Source organism: Rhipicephalus sanguineus, chromosome 9, assembly GCF_013339695.2.
Source record: "Rhipicephalus sanguineus isolate Rsan-2018 chromosome 9, BIME_Rsan_1.4, whole genome shotgun sequence".
Lineage (NCBI taxonomy): Eukaryota > Metazoa > Arthropoda > Arachnida > Ixodida > Ixodidae > Rhipicephalus > Rhipicephalus sanguineus.
This window is the reverse complement of record NC_051184.2, coordinates 58,336,359-58,353,933: the sequence shown is the minus strand read 5'-3', so window position 1 is coordinate 58,353,933 and position 17,575 is coordinate 58,336,359. Positions and strand designations below refer to the sequence as shown.

Below are 17,575 nucleotides of genomic sequence, written 5' to 3'. Positions count from 1 at the left end.
TATGTGTATTTCTTTTTGCATTACCCACCTGCGTTACCCACAATGCTTCCGCGAGGCCTATAAGGTATCGTTAAATAAATAAATAAATAAATAAATAAATAAATAAATAAATAAATAAATAAATAAATAAATAAATAAATAAATAAATAAATAAATAAATAAATAAATAAATAAAGCGAAGTGGCATGAACTGACATTACTGAATTAGAATAGAAGCTTGAGCGAGTTGGTAGGGATTTATACGTGGAAATATGTACCCACACGATGTTTCTCAAGAAGGCTGAAAACAAGTAGATGGGGATGTGCAAACTTACAAATGATGTTGATGGGAAAACGGAAAGATAAAAGAGGTTTACACGTGCTGCATAACTGTGTGCACGCAACAAAAAAAACTATCTTGTCGATACATGTTTACTACGTTCTTCACATGACTGCAAGGAAGTTATAATGAATCAATGCAATATATGGCTGGCTAGTACATACCCTTTGTTTTTTTTCTTACGTGGAGAGCTTCGATTATGTCCTATTCCATTTGCTGCTGGTATCGCGGAAGGACCATGGTATCCTCGAAAAAAGTTATGCGCGGCTTTAACTGACTTATCGTCGTAAACATGAGACAGCGATGCTCACGGAGAGCCTCGGCGACGGAGTGCATATTAATGCAAATCTAGGACGCCATCACTAAAGCCCGCCTTCTGCGCTCGGCGCTGCTGCACATTGCCTGCACATTGCTTGCAAGCCTCGGTGCACCAGTAAAGAAACAAAAGATTCAGACAAGCTCAGAAACATGAAATAATGTCTCTCGGCCAAGTGGTCAGATAGAATTTTTTTAATGTTGATGGGCGATTGCGCGCAGTAATTTAGGAAAGTCCTCTCTTAGGCTCCTGGAATATTCGAGTTGCCAAAGTTTCTCGTTTAAGACCGTGCTGTCTTCTTCGCAACCTTCAACAGGTCTGGTGGAACCTCCTGCCCGGCGTCTCGGAGGATACGGACCAACTCCTTGGCGTTGCGGCTTTCAGTGGGCGTTAGAAAAGTGTATGCCCTTCCTTTCCCGTCGTCTCGAACTGCGTGCTTAACGCGGCGCGCGTAATCGTCCAAACTGCGCGGGTAATCGTAATTGACCACCAGACGGGCGTCTTCGACGTCCACGCCATGCCCCGCCATGTCGGTCGCCACCAGAACAAGCATTCTGCCGAAACGGAGTGCGTTCAACGCCCACTCACGCTGCTGCTCGGTTTTCCTGCCGTGGATGCCCACGGCGGGCCAATCCCGAAGCCGCAAGCTCGTCACGAGGTCGTCCACTTTCCCTTTAGTCTCGACGAACACCACCGCCTTGTCCCGCTTATTGTCGAGAATATCTTCGAAGAGGGTGATGAGCCTGTCATCCTTGTCTTTCTCGTCGCAAACGTACACGATGTGTTCTGCACGTCGGTTCTGGGATTGCTGGCTCGTTTCGCCGAAGGTGACGGTCACGTAGTCCTCCATGAACTCGTCGGCCAGCAGGGACGCCTCTCTCGTGCTCGACGTCAGCCACGTGAGCGTTTGGCGGTCGGATCGGACGTTTGCCACAATGAGGCGAAGCTGCTTCTCTAAGCCCATCGCCAACATGCGGTCCGCTTGTTCCAACACAAGAAACGTGCAGCGGCGAATGTTCACCTTGCATTCCTCCATGAGGCCTACGAGGCGGCTTGGAGTCGCGACCCAAACCTCGCACCCTTCGCCGAGACGTTTTAGCTGCGCTTCCTTTGGCTCACCCGGAACGAGACATGCAGTTCGAATGCCCAAATCCTTGTCGAACCGGGAGAACGTGTGCTGCACCTGCCGGGCCAGCTCACGCGTCGATGCTAAGACTAACACTATAGGCCCGTCTCCGTGCGGCATCGGTTCTTGGCTCCGGACGTGAAGGACCGCCGGGATGACGTAGGCCAGGAACCTGTTTTCAGAACTAGTCGCAGCGACGGCCAGAAGGTCTCTGCCGCTGAGAACCACGGGCCAGCACTGGGCTTGCACACTGGTCGGCGATGAGCCATGACCCTGGGCCCGAAGGACCTTCGTTATGCAGTCTGGGAAGTCCGTTTCGTCGAAGCTCAAGATGGGCTTGGGCACGGCACGTCCAGCGACCGTGATCTCGTTGCCTTTTCTGTAGCCGGCCACTTCGCTTGCCGATCGCAGAGCCGTCACAACGTGTTCGCGGTATACATTCTTCTCGAAAGCTGGTAATACAACCCTGTTCCATCCCGGCGGTCGTAGGTTTCGCCCTACCTTGCTTTTGGAGGCGTAGCTGACCTCTCGTTTGTTCCTCCACCGCTCGTAGCTGAACACGTAGCTGTCTCCGATGGCCGGCGGCAGCGGGTATTGGAAAAATCCTCGTCGAGCGCTGCAGCATAGGTTCGATCCTGGGAGCTGTGCCCTCAGATAGTTGATTACACCTTTCCTCCCGCCAAGGGTAACTAAAGGGTTGGGAATGCCCTGCAGCAGATGCTCTTGCCATATCAAATTCGATACGTACATATCAAACTGTAACTGGCCGAAACGCAGTGGATTCTGCCACATGTCGCCCACTGGTGGATAGTTCGCAGTAAACTTGACGTGGCTTGACCCTACCCACGCGGTGGTAGTAGTAGTAGTACCCTCTACTGCATGGCTCATACCCACTTCTCCTCTACTCCTAGCACTTTTCTGTTTGACACTCCCGCAACGGAAATGGAACGACGCACTCGGCGAGCACGGCTGCTTGATCGGGAATTATTGCAAAATGAAAGATAAAGAAAGTTTTCTGTAGTGCCAAAACTTTTACTTCATTTAATTATTTTTTCATTCAATTTTCTTTGTAATTGAATGTCTGGCCAATTCCCTTCGTGCTTATGAACCAGTCTCCCTAGGTGACAAAACAAAACAAAGATTTACTGCCAATTATTCCCACATCAGCACCCATAATTCGTGACAGATTTAGAAGGCGTTCCATAATTCAACACTATTGTAAAACTTTAATCACTCATCTAAACGAGTATCGACATATCTTGTTCCTTGGCGTAGTAATTTCTGTTCAACAACAAAATATGGATGGATGGATGGATGCGAAACTTTATTGTAAGTCCTGAGGAGCACGACTCAACGCGCAGCGGGCCGCTCAAGATATTTTTACTAAAAATACGATGTCGCGTTCCAAAACTAAACTTTTGTATGCATAGATCTGGTTTGGCTCCATTGCCTCTTTGTTCGTTTTGCAACAAGAACGAAACAGTCGAAGATTATTTTTTACCATGTATCCACTTGAGTTTACTGAGGAAAAACATTCTTAAAGCGGCGTTTAATCGAATTAGATTGGATTTCATTGCTTCTAATATTCATTCCTTGGGAGGCTCCTCATTAGGGCATTGGCATCGGGATGTCTGTTCCGCTGTACAAAAATTCCTAATTTAATCAGGGTGGTTTTGATTTCGACGTTCTAAAATTAGCATTATTGTTTATTTTAATATATTCTATAATTCATTAGTAATACAATTCATATGTGACCACTTTTATCTATAAATTATTCCTTTCTTGGCCAATCGCCCACAGTGGGTGTGAGCCAATCTTAAAGACAGTCATCACACGAATCATGGCCAATCCCCCGTGTTGGTTGAGCCGTATCTCCAGAAGCCAACCAAGCTATCAATCAAGATGCACCAATTCCTAATAATATCTGGTGTTTAACCTCCCAAAACCACGATATTGCCACGAGCATGGGATGATATTGCACTATTCCACTGTGTGTATGTGCCACTGTGAAACTGACGAGAGGAGAAGGAAGTGGAAAAGACGAGGAAGTCGTGTTTCCTGTGGTCGCCCTGGGTGGGTATGAGCCATGCAGTAGAGGATACTACTACATCTACTGTGGTCGGTTCAGCTCGACGTCCTGGTGTCCCGACAGACACCAGGACTGAACCCATCACAGGGAACAGTACAGATTCTGTACTGTCCGTAATAACGGGACAATATGATTATGAAGGATGCCGTAGTGGAAGGCTCCGGAAATTTCGACCATCGGGTGTTCTTTAACGTGCACGACATCGCACAGTACACGGTCCACTAGCATTTCGCACTTGCACCAATTCCTAATATCAGGTGTTAAGCGGCTGCTACAGCACCTCCTGTGCGTGCCCGTTTTCTTTTGTGGCAGAGGAACGAAGTTGATTAACGCGATAGCGTTGAAGAGCTCGTTTCGTTGACATTCCGATGTCGGCGTCGATGTGGGCGTCATTGGTTGTGAACGAAAAATCAGGGCTGTCTGAGAGCAATAATTCAAGATACAAACAAATAAATATAAAAAAGTTCGGTTCGAGTAGGAATCGAACCCAGGCCTTCCACGTGCCAAGCATAGGCTCTGCCACAGGGTCACGCCCCTGCTTGGAACTGCTTCCGAAAAAAATCCTATACGAATGTCATGTAATGCGCGGAAAATCCTAAAGGTATGTAATGTTGCCTACCAGATGCGTAGAATCGCGCCAGGCGTCACAACATCTGAATCCTGCCAAATTGCGCAACGAGTGAGGTGCTTAAAGGTGCACCCATTACAAGGCACTCAGACACGTTTAATCATCATCAACAGCAGCAAAAGCATCAACATAGTGACCAGCTGTTGCACAGGTTTGCGTGTAGCCTTGTGGACGCGTTGTGTGTACTTCGCTGATTAGCAAAAGCAAGAATAATGACCTGGTGCGCACTTCACAAATGCACTTGCAGTAGGCATTCTAAGATGGTTTTAATCGGCCAATGTTACTCGCGCACACGCTCCTTTCCTTGCGGCGTGGTTGAGGTGTCCACCAAAAAGCGAAGCGAGGCAACCCATTGAGAGCGCGATGCAAGCGAAGCCCGATTAAGCTATCGCGTTCAACTGTTGAGGCGAATCTCAAGCGTCTTCCAATTTTTTGTTTGCTTTTGTCATTTTTTGCTGTTTGTAGGTTAACAACATTCAGAACTCGATGCGCGTTCTTACTCACAACGCCTAAATTATATCGGAGGTGGTTTAGGGGTTCTTTAAGTGTTATATTGAACGATTCGAACTATAATATGCAAGTATGACGCTAATGTTGACATTTTTCTCTCACGTCTGTACACTTGCATAGTGGCAATGTATGGCCTTTGACAGAAGCGTCCCGGTACTGGCTGTGATGTTAAACAGGCACCAAGGAAGACCGATTCACAGTTCTTTTTCTCAGAAGCCAGGCTACTATCGACGTCAAGAGCTGCATCCAAATGCTTGCTTATATAATATCAACAGAAAAAAAAGTATTAGTCCAAATCAGTGGCGGCCGAAGAGGCAAAATCTCGACACACCGAGGTGTTGTTCTTGGGCGTGCCGATAGCGAGATTTACAAGTACAGTCCACTTGCTAATGCAGCGGTCGCAGGTAAATAGGTCACCCCAGCTTATATGAAGTGGGCAGGTTCACCTCAAGCTGCTAATTGCAGCCTTTACTTTCTGGTCACCCTCTCAATCTAGTAACAATAAAATTCAATTCACTTGAAAAATGACACATGTCAATGCCCGCATGAAACGTGACATGCGTTACTGCACGCATCGATGTGCGCACAGGAGGGCGGGGGGGGGGGGGGGCAGCCGCCCCCCTGTCACCTAAGGGGGGGCGCAAAGTAGGCCCCCATACATTGGTTTAGTAAGGGGAGGGGAGCTGCGATTAACCTTCCCCCCCCCTCCACATCCCACCCCTGTAGGGAACCCTGCGCACGCGCATGACTGCACGGTAGAATCATGCCCAGCAAGGCTGCCCGCTTTCTTTTGTTTTTGTTTGCTTTGTGAGCGCTGGCTTTGTAAGCAGCTCTGCTTATATCAGTTCTTTCTGATACCAACAATTTTCTGGGTGATGCAGTGTCAGAAGCCATCAGTGACAGCGCCTCCGACAGCCATCCCTGCATTAAAAAATGGAGTGTACTGTCCCGATGGAAAGAAACGCGAGTGGTGCGGCGAATATATTCTCGGCTGTTTCGTATTTCTTTTGAAGCGGTTGTAGCCTTGATGGTAATAAAAAGCCACTAGAGTCATCCATGATACAATTAAAAACCACTGTAGCATATTTTCATGGCCACCTAGGTCAGAGCGCGGCGAAAACAACGCGCCACGGTGTTCGCGTTTTCTTCAACCGCCCCCCCCCCCTACACATGGCTCATTCGGGAATCGCCGTGACTTGTGTTAATTACATGTGGCTGTTTCAAGGCGAAAGCATTAGATGCCTTGTCAAACACGAAATTTAACCGTCGGCCTCTCACGTCTTGCGGCGCCGAGGTCAAGTGAGGCAAAAAATCATCATCAGGAGATGAAGTTACCATATAACATCACGATGACCTCACATGTCGCCAAAATTTTGACGTCATTATGAAGTCAGAGTGACGTCACGTGACGTAACACCACACGATGACGTCATCACATCGCATCATAGGTTGGCCAAAGGTGGTCCGATAACGGAGGCGATGCAAAACCAGGTGAGCTGCCTCCGACCTTGGAGGCAGTGCAATACCACGTTAAGTGCAGAAAAAAAATCTATCGAAGGGTTGCGGGGCAGCAACAATACATCAGTTGAGAGGAAAAAGAAGATGGCTTCGCCTTCTAGTCGTCTTCAATGTATGCATAAGGGACTTTGGGAGTTCTCTGAGTTTTCGGCGCCATCGCTCTCTCATTTCTGTCGTTCTTTGAGCTGTCAGGTTACAGTGGCCCGTCGGGCAATATGGCTCATTTACACAGGATGAAAAAAAACAAAGCCGGGCGTAGCTTGCACTAGAGGCGCAATGCTAAAGGCACCGCGGAAATGATCGGTTCTTGGCCGGTCTTGGCCATACGAAGTGATGCCAAGTTGTACTCGAGTCTAGCACACACGCATCTCGCAGTTCCGTCCGTACTACGTCGTGTACTTTTAACGAGTCGAGGCCAGCAGTATGGCTTGGCAGCGCTCTGCGATTCCCAGTAAGCGGCGTCCTCATCGTCAGTGCGAACCTACTTCGGTCTCCCCACGTCAGTGTCTGGCGCCGCTGCCGCCACCCACCGGCTTTACACAGAACGAAAAAGCACGTAGGCAGGTGGACGTGACGTTGCATATGTCGCGACCGAGCGGCAGCGCGCAGTGTCCAGGCAGGCGAGCTGGTGGCGGACCAGTGTATGGGCTAGCGAAGCAGGCGCACAGCTCTGCAACCGGTCGATAGGTGACGCACAGTGACGTCATTGCGACGCGGAGTTTTTATTTTCGTTCGCGTTGGACAGATTACGGTTGGTCTAAACAGCTTCGCTGTTAAAATAAACGAGAATGTTTGTGGGGTAAAGGCAGCTCAGCGCCGTGAAGAAACATGCTGCGCGAAGGGTTAATGCTTTATTTCCCGCGCCTATTCTCATCGTTAGTATGCGAACGATGATTTCAAGTTCAAATTTTGGCGATCTCCGAGCGCTTCTGGACAGCTAACGCCATTTAAAGGGTAACAGAGGCACACTTTTGTCAGTTTCGCTTTTGAGTTTTAGATGTGAAGCAGCTCTTTGACTAGCCTGTGTAACGCTGTCCCTCCGTCCGCACAAACGCGAGGCAACGCGCTTCCCTCGGCGCAGGTGTTGGAGCGGTGCCAGTAGGTCACGCCGCGGCTGGGCGTTGATGTCACGCTCCCCTCGCACGCTTCCCTCGCAGGTGCGCGCGCACGTCGCTCTCTCCCTCAACCGCCGGAGCGCCCGCAGCTGCCGGTTCCAACGCCCGCTCGCCTCCCGTGTCTGCGTTTCAAACAAACCTTTACACCAGTAAAAGTTACACCGAGTTTCGCTTTAAACGAACCTTCCAGCGCTCACCGCAGCACCCGCGTTAGCGTCGTTCAACCCGTGACGTCACCCGAGCGCAACGCTGCATCTTCGCATCCCATCAGGGTTCCCTTCGGGGAGATGGTCCAATTTTTTTTTCCGCTGCGGGGCGATTTTTGAAGCTCTTTCGCAGTCAGGGAGGTGAGTGCTCATGGTTTCGGTTATGGCGTCGACGTCGCTCGCATGTGCTCCACGAAACCGACGAATTTCGATGAAATTCAATGAATCTGAGAGACAATCTATGGTAATGGTTGCAGCACAGGCACGGAAGACAACTTCGATTCGTTAGACTTCAGTACGGACGGCGATAGCGGGTCAACCCGCCCCGGAACATCGGCAGGTATCCGCCGGTAAGTCTCGCTTTCTCCTTTGCCTGTTGTATCGCTGCCGTGCGTTGATGTAAGCGTATCCAGTGCGTACTAAAAGTCAAAGCTCTTATCTGCAAGGTGTCAAACTCATCGGGCGGGAGCATTTGGCGCCGGCTGCAGAAAGAGCGGAGTTCGCTCCGCGAAGACGGCGCGTGGTGCACCTTGACCAGCGCTCCGCAGTGCCGCGTGGCGGCTTCTTCGTGTTGCTTTTTACCACAGAAGTCGTCAGAGAGATACGCAACCACAGACTTAAGTATGTATAGATGCATATTTTTGAAAAGCAACGGACAGTAAGAGGAGCTGTTTTTTTTTTTTTTGGGGGGGGGGGGGGGGGGTCACTGAGGAGGAGATGCACATGTTCGTCGGACTTCGCATCTGAGTCGGACTCGCATCGAACATGAGATGCGCATGTTCGTCTCAAGTTTACATTGCCACTGGAGTCGACGACACATATGCCCAGGCCTTCGTCCACCGTCAGTGATGCGACGAAAAAGGTTCAAGGTGTTGCTTGCGTTCTTGAGTGCCTCTGATCCGGAGAAGACGGCCGTGGTATCCTACGGAAGTTTCACCACGTGTCTTCTCTACATCAACACATGAACGATTCATCCGCGCTTTTTTTTTTTCAACCGCGTCGTAACCTTACCGTGGATGAAAAAATGCTGAAAGTTCAATCTGGCATTCCGCAGTACATGAGGGACAAAGGGGTCAAATGGGGATACAAATTATGGGTTTTTGCAGATTCGGAAACGGGGTGCACTGTTCATTTCAACGCATACACGGGAAGGCACCTCACAATACCCAGCACCGTGAGGTGCCTTCCGTGAGGTGTCGAGAAACTGCTTCGCGCGGTGGCATCATAGACAGTGGTACTTATATTTTTGTATGTATATAAATTACTTTTGTACTTACAGATTTTATATATACAGTCATATTCCATAAGGGATTTATGTTTAAAACGTATATATTTCGATCTTCTTATGTCTACCCTGTGGAGGGTAGCATTGATGGTTTTATGAATTTTGTTTACTTTTGTTAGGTTTTTCTAGCATTTGATCAATTTTTTCATATTATTCCAAATAAATATGTTTAAAATTATTACTATTCAAAAGACCAATGCTTCTTCTATCATCTGCTACGCGGCGCTGTAGCATCATTCAATTTTTGTGGCAGGAAAAAAATATTTCCTGGACTAACCATAAACGACCGATTTTTCCGAGGTCACGAAAGTGTTAAAGACGTGTGTGCTGCTGCGAGCGCCCGCTTATATTGTCGCTCAACGAAAGACAACGAAAAGTAGAGGGAGAGGGGGAGAAGTATGGAAAAGAGGCGAAGGTGCGCCCGTTGCCGGAGTCGCCTAACCCTCTCCACTTTTTTTTTCAGAATCTTATCTGCGGCGCACTTTTCAATCAAGGCGGAGGACAAGCGGGACCAACGCCAACGCTGTTCGCATCCGGCCACGTTGCATCTCGTACTACCAAACATGCTGTACGCTTTACGTGCTATAAGTACGAAATTATGCAGTGTTAATGCTCACCACCTGGTGTTCTTTAACGAGCACCTAAATTTCAAGCATTGCGCCTGCCATAGTACCGCGGCCCCTTGAACGGGAACCAAACCTGCGTTCTCAAACTTATAGCAGCGCAAGACGCTACCTGTTAAGCTGCAGTGACGGTGGCGTTAATTAAACGCGCCATTATAATACGGAACGTGTGCGAATACCGTGAACACGTCAGTTAGGATGACCGGGGTATTATCAGTTAACCACGAGGAATTGTCTGGTTAAGAAGCCAAGGAGATCAAGCAGATTGCTGCGGAGACATCATAAAGCCAGTCTACATCGCTTAGGATAGCACGCTTGATACGCAAGCTGTAGTTGCGGACTTTGAATTAATTTGGACCCCATGTGGTTTTATAAGGCTCATGTAGACCCAAGCACACAGGTGGTGTTCGGTTTGCACCTTGCCCCCCCTTCAACGTGCGACCGCCGTCAGTGGCATACGTAAAAATTTGTTTCGGGGGGCGAAGGCGGGGGGCGGCCCCTTGATCTGACATGGGGTCGAGGCAGGTAAGTGTGGTCCAGTGTCATTTTGCGCTCTGTATCCCATGGTAGAAAAAACTTCGCAGAGAGTGGCCCGGTGCGACATCCCCTGGCTACGCCACTGACCGCCGTGGCCGGGCATCGAACCCGCGTCCTCGAGCTAGTAAGATCGAAGGCGGTAGATCAGCTCTTGCGTAATAACCCTGGCACCTAAATGCTGCTGAATGCGCAGCTGTTTTTTTCTCTCGCTTTCTCTAACGCAACCACAGTAGCGAATCAGAAGTGGTGGCGTAAGATTTAGGACCTCATTGCTCAAAGCGCAGAAAGGATCTGTTTCACGAAATTGCCACAAATGCATTCGCGACTGCCCGAGCAACAAAATTGCTACTCCCAAACGAGTAGACTGCGTTGTTCTGCACAAAACATCGCGTTTAGAGCCATTCGTGACACCGATTTCATTGCTGCTGCTCATGATCGCCGCTACTGCTGCACTAAATTAGCGCAACAAGGACTTCCCGCATGAGCTAGAAAAATACGCGCATCAAGAATGCAGCAAGAGAATACCGTGCAGCGCAGTTCCGCAGCGAACGCGGTAAACAATGTCTCAATTGGGATTATTCCTCAGCAAACTTGAGTGCATTGCTCGTGCCGTGCCTTAAAGAACGTTGCGTTGTGCGGACTAATTATGCAAAACCCACAGTTTTCGGCTATTCGTAGCAAAAAGAATCAGTTTCGCTTACCGTTCTTGCAGCCGTGGTGCCTCCCGGAAGCTCTCGCGGCGTTCTGACGTTTCTCGACAGCAACGCGCATGCGCAGCGCTTGAGCGGGCGACCAGTCCTAACCGCTGTGCGCAGCGATGGTCCCATTGCTCTTTTTTGTTTCTGTCAACTTTATCGCTATCGCTGTCGCCGGATCGCCCACGACGGCGACAAACTCGTCGACACATTTCCCAATGTTCCAAGCTCGGCGATGCGCCCGAAACGCCCTGCGTCACGCAAGTAGGCGAAGGCCGCGAAGCCTCGCGTATCTCTTGCAATAATTGAGTCGCGATTGCCGGCACGTCAGACTTTGATGAAGCGCCGCGTGGGCGACTTCGTGTGGTCATAATCTTGCCAAAGAAAGCGATTACTTTTCGCGTCGGTTTTCGTCGCCGACTTGTATGTTAGAAGCATTGCCAGGTTTGCATTACATTTACCGCGGCTATAGGGGCCGACAGAACTATCTCTACATGCGTTCACAAATACTCTTGCGCCGTTTTCTAAAACAAAAAAGAGAAACACTATTATGGCGAACCACAGAGGCGAAGATGTATAATTGTTCCGTACATTGCCACGTGGGCCTCGCGTGCTTAATATTCCTGTGTTCCCGTTTTACGCGGTTCTTTTTAGGGGCGTAGCTCCTCGTAGTCTAACCTTGTCACGTCTCCGTTGTCCGGCGTAAACGGCAGTATCTCTGTCCGGTGTAAACGGCAGATGGCGCTGTCTCATAGAAGTACATACAAACTGCAGTTCAGGGACGATATTCTAGATGGCGCTGTACACAATCCGTGTCGTCATCACCATTTCTCGTCTCATTTACTAGATGGCGTTGGTCCAATAGAATAACATAGTGTTAGCAAGCGCGAACCGAGCACGCCCTTGTGCTTTCTTCTACTGTGCTCCACTCTTTTCTGTTTGTTCGGTTTTCTTCCCCCTTGCTGGGCCCGTCCATTGGGAAGGGTTGGGGGTGTTTTTTCTTCTTTCTGTTTTTTTTCCATATTCTTGTGCTAGGGTGTCATTACAACCATAATTACACCCGCCCGTTAAAAAGGGAACAGCGCAAATCATCATCATCATCATCATGTATGCAATATGGCGCTTGTGTGAATCAACACTAGATGGCGCTAGAAGTGCCGCTGCTCTCCGATTGGCTGCTGCGCGGCCTGCGCGGGGAGCGAGCGCCTCTCTCATTCTCCTGGATCGTCGCCGTACGTGTCGGATTGTTGGTGGCGCATGAACGATGCGCAGCGGCGGGCGCTCGCTTGGCGGCAGCCAGGCGGATCCAGTGACGGTGCGCGCCAAGGACGCCGCTGCGAAACGGGCTCAACGAGAAGCGAATCCCGAGACCATGATTGCTTCAGGAGCTTCGCCCAAGCTCTTCATCATTCACCCGTGGATATGCTGTAATTTTTTCTTTTGTCTTTCTCTCGACAACACAGCATAGATGCAGTTAGTATTTCTTTTTTAGCTGGCAGCGAGGATAAGATTGAAACGCACTTTTATGTAGTTCCACATGCATCTGACCTCATATATAAATGAGATGAGTATATTATGTGCCGTATAGACTCGCGTAAGGGTCGAATGTTTTTTTAAGTGTGGATCACTTTAAAGGGGTCATGAAGATCCCCTTGGGTTTGTTGAAAAAAACATCCTGCGGAAAGCTGACACGGCTATGAAATGCACTAGAGCACGCATCTGCAACGCAGCGAGCGCGGAGCGTCGGCGTCGCGAGGCGAGAGAGGGGGGGGGGGGACTTTACCGATCGGCGCTCGCCCGTTGCCGATCGGGCGAGGTGGCTACATACTACTACTACAGAGGAGGGAACGACCCACACCCTAAGGACCTTCGCCCCTAAAAGACAGGGCGTGCACACACGGACACAAGAAAGACGTCAGGACACCACAAGCTCCGACTAACAACTGAGAAGACGCACAACGGCGGAAAAGAAAGAAGGCACGCAAACAGCAGACGATACTACTACTACTACTACTTATCCGCGCATGCCCATGCAATAGGCGAACCTATCAATCCAGCACGCGTGGGCGTCTACGTGGAAGATAACTGTTAAGGCACTTGATTTCATCTTTACGCAAGATAATCGACGGTTGGCTCACGCATGCGCTACCACTATTCTCGATATACCATGCTTCAATCATCAGGCGGGTTTCTTGATTTCTATGCCGGTATAACACTGCGCATTCATCGAATTTTGGCGTGCACTTACAATCTCGCCAATGTAAAGATAGATTAGAAGGTGAACCTCCGGTTAGCGATCTCTTATGTTCCAATAATCTCTTGTTAATGCATCGGCCCGTCTGTCCTACGTAGAAACGGCCGCAGCTGAAAGGGACCTTATACACCACACTTGTACGGCAATCAGTGAATTTGTTGGTGTGTTTTACGAAACAAATATCGGTCCACTTCTTGTCTTTTACTCGCTCATTTTTCCTCTGCACAGGGGCACAAATCTTACCTAGCTTATTGGCAGCCGTGAAAACAACATTAACGCCGTGTCTACTTCCTACTTTCTTTAGCCTGTGAGATACGCAATGAATGTACGGTATACCTACGACACGTTTCTTCCTATCGCTTTCTGCAACCATGCTCGGACTTAACATAATGGACTTCTTTAAACGTTCAGCGACAGTGCCCACTGCATCACGAGGATACCCTACATCTAAAAGACGTGTAACCTGTGCGTTAAAGCTATCACTCATTTTGTGCTCGCACAACTTGGTGAGGGCTGACTTAACGCAAGACATTGCGATGCCATTTTTTACAACCTTCGAGTGCTTCGACGAAAAATTTAAAAATGGTTTCGAAGATCTAGGAGAATAATGGCAGCACACGTGGTTCTTCTGAAACGTCAAGGAAATGTCTAGAAATTGTATTCCATTATTCTGAGGCACCTCTTTAGTAAAGCTCAGCCCTCCTCCATTTAATTCAAATTTTTCGCTCACTGAGGTTACCACCGTTTCAAAGTCCTCACCACTACAAAAATTCATCTAATCGTCCACATAACGCAAAACTTAATAACCGAATCACCTAAGGCGCCTTCCAAAAGTTTGTCAATCTTGCTAAGGTATAAATCACTAAGAACCGGAGCAACCTTAGAACCAATACATATCCCTGATTTCTGCACATAAACGCCTTCTTTCCAACCTACCAGAGTCGACTTTAAATACATGGAAAGAATTTCTAGAAAAGCCCCGGCAGAAACACCACATTTATCGGTGAAAACCGTCTCGTGCTCTTGTTCGTTAATACATTCATTAACACATTTTAACAAGTCCTCATGCGGCAAAGAATAATACAGGTCTTCAATATCCATACTAAAAGCTTTACAACAGCCGGGGTTCTCCTGTGAGAGGAACTGAACTAGCGCCTGAGAATCACGCATACGAAAAGAGTCTGAAAACTCAAACAGGTTAAGCAGTTCTGCAAATAACTAGAAACATGACTTGCCAGGTGCCTTGCTCTGAAACGATTGCTCGAAACGGAATCTCGTTTTTATGTGTTTTCGCTGAAAAAACAACAATTCTGAAGTAAGTGAATTAGCCTTCTTGACAGTACAAGCTATTATCTCAAGGTTATTTCTTAACAAAATGTCAACAGCACGTTGCCTAGCTACGGATGGTTTAAGTTAATTGCTGTTAATGCTTTTTCTGAGAACAAACTGTCCGGCATAATTACAAAATACTCTTCCTTATCTGAAATTACTGGCCTGAGTGCGCCTAGGTTCACCTATTGCATGGACGCACGCAGATAAGTTTTCGTGCTTTCGTTCTTTTCCGCCGTTGTGCGTCTCTTCAGTTGTAAGTCGGCGTTTGTGGTGTCCTGACTTCTTTCTTGTGTCCGTGTTTGCACGCCCTGTCTCTTTAGAATGTATACTTACCAACTAGCTCAGCTCTCTGTTATTCTCAGATAATTAAACCGGTAATTGGAAGACCATCCAAAAAGTATACTCATAAGTTCAGTTATAGACACAGATGCTTTCGTTAGTGGTGAGTAAGCAGGAGTGGGCATTTATTGAACAGCATTAAACTGGTCGTTTTCACTTCGACTGTCATACTTTACGCCAATATTTCAGGCAGAATTAATGACAATCATTCTAGCATTGCGCAAACTCCCAACACATATCTCTTCAGCAGTGATTATTACCCCTCTATAGAATGAATTATGAGAAAGTCATTTGAAAAGTGATTTTCCTAACTTTTCTCATAAAATTGACGAGGAAGAGCACACGCAAAAATTTTCAGATTTGTTGTGACGTTATTATTGAAGGTACAGGTTTTTGCCAAATATGGCACACCCTCCGAATGGGCGAGCGATACTGCTGCCATGGTTTAAAAGGACATATCGCTGATTGTGGTCATTTTAGCGTGGTGTGTAGAATAAACTAAAACAATTGTTTCCCGTATTCAGGCATAATTGAACATTTCACTTTGTGCATCTGACTGCAGACATCTATGTGCTCACACTTATACTTTCTCGCCCGAATTACCAACCACTTACTCGCGGTTGGGAGCGTCAGTTGCCGAGGAAGTCGAAAAAGGTAAACATCGGCTCGAATCGTTAGACCTGACATAATTTTTTGTTCCACTATGCCAATATTGTAACAAAAATTTGCCTTGCCAGGTACTGTTGCTGGTCACCCAAGACTTTCCTTAAGCATCTCAAAACTTATCTAAATCCTCCAAACAGAGCCATGCTGCATTATCTGCAGAGGTTGTGCTTTGCTTATATTAGTATTGTGCAGCGCAAAATAGACGAAGGCATTTTGCGGGTTTCCTCAGTGAAACTCATACTGTGTCACATATGGCACATACCAATTTCCGGTTGTATACCACAGTTGGAAAAAGAATTCAGACAAGTAATAACAAGCATGAATTTTTGAAGTCACGAGATGAGCCAAAGTATTTTTTCGATGCTTCTACAGCGAAAGAAAAGTTTGCGAGAAAAAGTTAGCAATTGCTGTTGCTCGCATGCCCAAACTAGGAGGTGCGCTCCGAAATCTATTTTACGTCAGTTTTCATACTGCTCCAGGGATGCCAGCACTTTTGTTATATTTAGTGCGCATGTCTACAACAATTACTCTGGCAGTGTCACATTTTCAACTGGGTCTATTGCGCCCGGAATAAAAAACAATTTATTGGTATGTGCCAAATATGGTACGCCATGCAATAGAGGGTTAACTGACTCCTTGTCCGTTTGTGCTGCTTTGACATTACATTAAAGTCGAGTTGGGCGAAAAATAAATGAAATTTACATAAAAAATATCTATGCCCTGCCTGCACCAGCTAAGTATCGCAGTCGAAAATCGCTGCTTTGACAGAACCAAATCTATCGAGCTGCCTAACAGCGCTTCTTGCATATATGCCCAATCATGTACGGTATTGTCCGTTTGGTTTGGGTGCTAGATAACACTGGATTAACATTAAATAAAACGTTGGACACACAAGCGGCAGAATAAATTAAAGGCCTGTCCTAATTGTTCTAAGACACTCTTCCAACAATACTATCGCACGATTTCGAGATTCTTACATTCTAGAGGCACATAGCAAATCTTCTGTCGTAAACGACACAAATTTTCAGCACATATTTCCGTAATATAGCACGCGGTGCAGCACAAGACGATTTCAAGTTACATTATCTAAACTGCGAAGTAGAATACCCCCACTAAATCTTTATTTGGACAGATTTCCGTTCGTACATTCCCCTCGATGTTAGTATTGTAACCAAGCAGAAACCACACATCACTTCATCACTGAATGTCACAGACATCAAAGTCAGAGGCAAAAGTTTCTGAAACCTCCTATTCGAAAACCTGGGGTTCAGCGTTCTGTATCGGTATCGCTCTCCCCGGGGGCGCGGTAATGGGTCACTGCAACAGGAGCATATATGATGCCATATTTAATTTTTAAACAAATTAAAGTGACTGCCGTGTTAAAAATATTTTATTATGATTAGTTTATCCTTTACGCATTTATTTACTTTAATTTTTTACTGAATATTACTATAATTTTTTTCATTCGCAACAGACTAGTTCAGGAATATTTTATTTATTGCGTTAGTTTGCCCTACAGCATCAATACACATTACACAAAGTCGAGCAACCGTTCCCTACCTCCGGCAAGTTGATTATTAATCCACATTATTTCCTTTCCACTTATGTCATAATTACTGTACTACAGTTAAAAACCTGCAAACAATGTCCCCTATACTTTCCTAAGCTTCATTATCTATTCGCATCGTTAAGTTGTGTCTAACAAAAAAGAAAACGAGTCATCGATCAATCCCCGATGTGTCCTTCATTCACTTAAACACCCAACATATGACGATTGCCGCAGAGAGTATGTCAGTAATGGTTGGTTAGCCGAAAAGCGTGAGCACCAATGGCCAGTCTCCCTAGTGGGTACCTGCCACATCTGAAACAAATCAACCACACGAACTGAATGTTAAGTTTATTTAATTCCCACGCCGTACAAATCGGCGCAATGGCGGAGCGCGCGCCGGCAGCATTGCACGCGTTAGAAAGGGGGAGCACATTCATGATGACGATCATTTTCGCGAACACATAAGGG

The 17,575-nt window shown here is 47.3% G+C and overlaps 1 protein-coding gene across 1 annotated transcript; it reads right to left on the bottom strand.

Annotated features, from left to right (window-relative positions):
* Nucleotides 1–915: 915 nt before the first annotated feature.
* LOC119405549 (uncharacterized) lies at nucleotides 916–2,553 on the bottom strand. The gene has a single exon (XM_037672383.1). It carries the CDS (start codon nucleotides 2,551–2,553, stop codon nucleotides 916–918), a length of 1,638 nt encoding a protein of 545 aa, XP_037528311.1.
* Between the last annotated feature and the right edge of the window lie 15,022 nt (nucleotides 2,554–17,575).